This window comes from Phoenix dactylifera, chromosome 11, assembly GCF_009389715.1.
Source record: "Phoenix dactylifera cultivar Barhee BC4 chromosome 11, palm_55x_up_171113_PBpolish2nd_filt_p, whole genome shotgun sequence".
Classification (NCBI taxonomy): Eukaryota; Viridiplantae; Streptophyta; class Magnoliopsida; order Arecales; family Arecaceae; genus Phoenix; species Phoenix dactylifera.
This window is the reverse complement of record NC_052402.1, coordinates 14,581,055-14,586,539: the sequence shown is the minus strand read 5'-3', so window position 1 is coordinate 14,586,539 and position 5,485 is coordinate 14,581,055. Positions and strand designations below refer to the sequence as shown.

Genomic DNA, 5,485 nt, shown 5'->3' with positions numbered 1-5,485 from the left:
GCAAAGAGAGCCATTTTTTTTAATTATTATTCTGATCTTTTTTGTTTAATTTTCTTGTGGCACAATCTTTTTTTGTTTAATTTTCTTTTGGTACAATTTTTTTTGTTTAATTTTTAAACGGACTCCTAACGGAGTTAGGGCATCTTTAGAGTTGTGATCGGCATCCCACGCGTCGAAAAAGCTGGGGCCGCGCGCAGGATTTGCATGATATACCACAAATCGGCGGGCATCTCACCCGAATACACGACCTCCATCCTGACCGTCCATCAATTGGTAAAAATGATGTATATAAAAATTTCCCTTCGGGACCCTACTATAATAAGCAAGCGCCCCTGGACGGACGACGAAGAGGCGCGATCCCTTTCTACGTCTCTTCAATATAGAGGGAGAGAGAGAAATAGAGGGAGAGAGAGGATGGAAGAAGGTTTGCTATCGAAGGAGAGAAGAGAGAAGGAGGAGGAGGAGCAGGAGGAGGAGGAGAGGGAGAGAAGAGGGTGGGTGGGGGCGGTGACGAGATGGGGCAGTGAATTTAAGGAGGAGGGGAGGAGGATGGGGTACGTGGCGGCGCCCATGGTGGCCGTGACGCTATCCCAGTACTTGGTCCAGGTGATCTCCAGCATGATGGTCGGCCACCTCGGCGAGCTCGCCCTCTCCAGCTCCGCCATCGCCACCTCCCTAACCGGCGTCACCGGCTTCAGCCTCCTCGTAAGTTCGTTTTCTACTTCCTTTCTCTTCTCCATTCTCTTTCCAAACACTTGGGATTGAGGGGGTCCGGGATTGGACCCAGGGTGTGGCTGGGCGCGGGCGACGGCGGCGACGGGGACGGGCGGTAGAGAAGTTCTCAAACGAGGCCCGCCGCCGATCACGTATTGCCATATTTTTTTAACTCGAAACCCATGGCTTTTTTTTATTACTTTGGGTTAAGATAGTGAACAGGCTAAACTACTCCCTGGAAGTGAAGTGTATCCTGTTTCCAACATGATTTGGTAAGTTCCAAGAAAAATTGGCAGACTCACAGGCCGTCGGCCCACGTGGTTGGCTTCTAATGCTTGCCTGCGACTTTAGTTGTTCTCTCTCTCTAAACGACAAGCAATGATTCCCTGCCTTGGTCGTTGGAAAGGATTACTTCAAAGGCTCATTGAGTGACCACCACCAAGTGTTGTGATTCTTGTGGATAACCGAGTCGACAGGACATGTTTTTGAATTGGCATTCTTTTGATCTGTCATGGTGCGAGGCGTGTTGATGTGGTGCTTTTGGGAGTGGTCCAAACGCGCATGATGAGCGTCTACCTCCCCATATTGCACCAGTTCTTCGTTGCTACATTAGATGGGTGACAATTGATAGGAGTATTCAAATGAGTTTTGAGCTAAGATGACAAGAACTTGGGTGAGAGATCGGCTCTCCATCTTACTGTTTTTTTCGGTTGAGAAAATAGTTGATTTAACTGAGTTCTAGTTATTCTACAAATTGCAGTCTGGGGATTATGACTATTTCGTTTGATAAATAGCTAAGGACTTTCTTGTCACACATAATTCATTCTAAATTATTTAGCCTTAATCAACTAAAATAAAAAAAAATTACAAAATGAAAGAAAGTTATAACTACAAAATCAGTTATTAGTTTGTAATAGGTTTAGGCCATTTACAACCCGTAATTTTTATTGTAATAGGTTTTCTAACATCATCATCTTTGAGCTAATTAATTGACATGATTCACATGATAAACAGCTAGGAATGGCAAGTGGACTGGAAACATTATGCGGGCAAGCCTATGGGGCACAACAGTACCACAAGCTTGCAATACACACCTACAGAGCCATTCTATCTCTTGTTGTGGTTTGTATTCCCATCTCTCTCATATGGGCCTCAATGGAAAAGATCCTCTTGTTCACAGGTCAAGACCCTCTGATCTCACTAGAGGCAGGGAAGTATGCTGTCTGGATGATCCCTAGCCTGTTTGCCTACGCCACTGCTCAAGCTCTTATGAAGTTCCTTCAATCTCAAAGCCTAATTCTTCCTATGCTCCTAAGCTCCATGACAACATTATGCCTTCACATTCCTCTGTGCTGGGTTATGGTTTTTAAATCTGGTTTGGGCAATGTTGGTGCTGCTCTATCTATAAGCATATCATATTGGTTGAACGTCTTCATGCTTGTGCTGTATATCAAGTATTCAGCATCTTGCAAAAGTACTCGCTCACCAATCTCAAAAGAATGTTTCAGAGGGATCAATGAGTTCTTAAAGTTAGCCCTTCCATCTGCCGTAATGATATGGTAATTATCAACATGATATGTTTAAAATTATCTTACGCTCTTCATTTTTCTATTGAATTTGTGGAGTAATGGATATTATGCTGGTATTGATTTCAGTCTTGAGTGGTGGTCCTATGAGCTTCTTGTCTTACTTTCTGGGCTTTTTCCCAATCCAGAGCTCGAAACTTCAGTGCTTTCTATTTGGTAAGGAACAATTTGAGCTGAGTGATCTATATTAAGGCATTACTCTTATACTCACTTTATCTTTGTGGACAGTCTTACTAGTATCTCAATGCTCTACACCATTCCATATGGACTTGGTGCTGCTGCTAGGTAAGCTCAAAACTCGCATGCTTATTGTTATTATTTTATCTTTTTATATGTCTTCATGCATAATTGATAAGACGTCCATTTTTTTCTTTTCCTGTGAATAGTACCCGGGTGTCAAACGAATTAGGAGCTGGGAATCCACAAAGAGCTCGGTTAGCAGTACGGGTTGTGATGTTTCTTGCAGTTACGGAGGCCATTCTTGTGAGTGGGACCGTTTTTGCCTTGCGTCGCATCTTGGGTTATGCCTACAGCAATGAGGAGGAGGTCATTAGTTATGTCAGGGAAATGGTTCCTCTGGTTTGTGTCTCTGTAATAATGGATAGCCTACAAGGGGTCCTCTCAGGTAATCTATTCCTTCCTTCTCTCTGACTTTTGATTAAAGTTGCAGTGGCACCATTACTCAATCCAAGCTATTATCATTAGCATGAAAATTGTTGAAATGTTTTTCTGGAGCCTTCTATGGTTACTTTTATGTTTCTCTTACAAATTAACTTTCCAATCAATATTGACATATTAGTAAAATCAAAATTTTTGTACCTCTACGTGATGAAGCTGTTTAGGATGTCCAGCAACTTGTGTGGTAAAATGAGGAAATATTGATTATCATGGATTTGAGGCAAGAGTTCATTCTATTGTATTAAAAGAATGGTCTATGCAATACTAAAAAGTCATTCTTTCTTTCTTTCTTTTTTTTCATGAGCCTGTTCTCTAAATTTCTTATGTATTGGATATGATTATAAGAAAGTTAACAAATAGTGATATTGTAGTCATGTGAATATTATGGTAGATATATTGAAGATAAGCAGATATACTGTGAGTGAGATTATACATCATGTTGAAAGTCTTTTACCAGGCATGTTCGGAGCTTAGCAAAAATATCTGAATTCAAAAGCTCCTATTTGAAACAAATCTAATAGGTAATTTGCTAGATAAATCTAATATCATAGGTATATACCTGCAATTTCTTTTCTCAGGAACCTGAAAATATCAGCTTTAGGATGCATAAAATTTCAAAATTTCTAAAATTTGGACATAAGCCATGACTTATGCTTGGATCCAGTATCAGATCCTTCTGTTTAGGAATATCAATACTCGGAGAACTCGCATAGTTAATGAATATAATGTAGGATTGGAAATATATCTGATGAAAATCTTAATTTTGAATCGTCAAATTTTATGGACTGATTAGAACAAAATCTTGATGCTATGTCTTTGACTAGCTCTATGAAACTGCTTCTGTTGTCTTAGCAATAGTGGTGATCTATTATGATGTAAGATGATTCTAATCCAGAGTACAGATTATAGGGAAAATGTGATCAATGCAGACAATACAAATTACCTTCTTGGAGAAACAAATTGTTCAACTTCGTATTTGATAGCTCCTTCTTCATAGAAAGTCTTTACACTTAACCACTATGTGGTCATCTTCTGATTTGTCAGGTATTGCAAGAGGATGCGGATGGCAGCACATAGGTGCTTATGTCAACCTCGGGTCTTTTTATCTCATTGGAATTCCAGTAGCTGTGACTTTGGGTTTTCCATTGCACATAGGAGGAAAGGGACTTTGGATTGGTATATTGTGTGGGGCTACGACGCAGTCAATTCTTCTCTCTCTAATAACAGGCTTCACAAATTGGCAGCAACAGGTGTGTTATTCCCTTCACCAAACCTGGCCTCTGTTATATGGATGAATTATTGAAGCGACAAAGTATCTAAAATTTTATTGTGCTATGCCATGGTAAAATCAAACTACAAGAAGTAAAAGCATTTCTAAAATCGGTTGTGACAGTGATTAGGTGAAGATGTAAGAAACTTTTCAATTTGTATTGGTAGAGTAGATTATCCTATTAGCTATATTGTTCTATTCTACAGTCAGTGTGCTTGCAGGGCTGGTGTTAATGAAGAGTCATGAAACATTTAGTGATTTCTTTTTCTGGTGTCAATTAACCTTGCAGGTAAACATGGCAAGGAAGCGATTATTTGAAGAAAGATTACCATTGGAGGATGGTCTGAGATGAGCCAGCAAATTAGTCCTTATCCTTCTGATTTTGGCTTGTCCACGATTAGTTTTTTATTTTTTAAGAATTGTAACACTTAATTTGGTCGGGAAGCGATGAGTCTTGCACAGATGATGCTGTAGCAAGTTGCATTTTGGCTTCTGCGGGATCTTGTATGAATCGAGGTTCGTATCGGGTCTGTTATGTATTTGAACAAGGGTTGACATTGGTATTGATACGAGTTTTCCCGAGTGAACCAAAATTGTGAAATCAATGTAATGAAATAGATGAAATGGAAATTGCCATTTTTTGCTTGGTAGAAATAAAAAAATTGTAAAAATAGAGGGCTAATAGACAGTATAAACTTATGTATGTAATAGCTCAGAACCTCAATGAAAAAGACTAGCCAGTATTATTTGGATTTCTTGATCTTATATAAATATCGAAGATCTACCTCACGAATAACTGCTGTAGGATTAAAATACGCCTGCGTGGATCCTCACATACTTTTCCATTTAAGTTCTAATATCCTCGTCAGGCTAAGAGTTCAAATATTGTTCGTGAAAAAACAAACTTTAATTTTGCTTGTTCTTAAAAAAATAGTTTTAAATATTTCATTCATTAGTTGGCGGAAAATACAACCATCCAACAAGAAAAATTAGTTTGGAAAAAGAAGGGTGGGGGTGCAATTGTAATAAATAAGAAATAAATAAAAATTTCACCTTCAAGTTGACAAACCCATAAAATAAGGTAGCTCCTATTAAAGGTTAATCAACTATAAAATGGAAAAAAAAAAGAGAGAGAAGAAACATCTTTATTTTGATCAAATTAATGACCCAATTTGGGTATGGATTAGATTCTAACCTAATGATGACTTAAATATCTTGGGATTTGCATGGTTATTAC

At 38.9% G+C, this 5,485-nt stretch overlaps 1 protein-coding gene across 2 annotated transcripts; it reads left to right on the top strand.

The window, feature by feature from the left end:
- Positions 1-346: 346 nt before the first annotated feature.
- On the top strand, positions 347-4,902 carry LOC103715162 (protein DETOXIFICATION 12-like). 2 transcript variants are annotated; one of them, XM_008802701.4, is made up of 7 exons: positions 347-705; positions 1,729-2,273; positions 2,370-2,456; positions 2,529-2,585; positions 2,687-2,925; positions 4,023-4,228; positions 4,538-4,902. In XM_008802701.4, the coding sequence occupies exons 1-7, from the start codon at positions 415-417 to the stop codon at positions 4,598-4,600; spliced, it is 1,488 nt and encodes a 495-aa protein (XP_008800923.2). In that variant the 5' UTR covers positions 347-414; the 3' UTR covers positions 4,601-4,902. The 2 variants fall into 2 exon arrangements, with proteins under 2 accessions (XP_008800923.2, XP_026663518.2); XM_026807717.2 differs by lacking the exon at positions 347-705 and adding an exon at positions 825-1,387.
- Positions 4,903-5,485: the final 583 nt, after the last annotated feature.

What these genes read in the sequence shown, in the direction of transcription:
- LOC103715162 (XM_008802701.4), top strand. Translation starts at nt 415, where the DNA reads ATGGAAGAAGGTTTGCTATCGAAGGAGAGAAGAGAGAAGGAGGAGGAG. An exon ending in CCATCTGCCGTAATGATATG is followed by an intron (nt 2,274 to 2,369) that starts GTAATTATCAAC and finishes TATTGATTTCAG; the next exon opens with TCTTGAGTGGTGGTCCTATG. An exon ending in ACTTCAGTGCTTTCTATTTG is followed by an intron (nt 2,457 to 2,528) that starts GTAAGGAACAAT and finishes CTTTGTGGACAG; the next exon opens with TCTTACTAGTATCTCAATGC.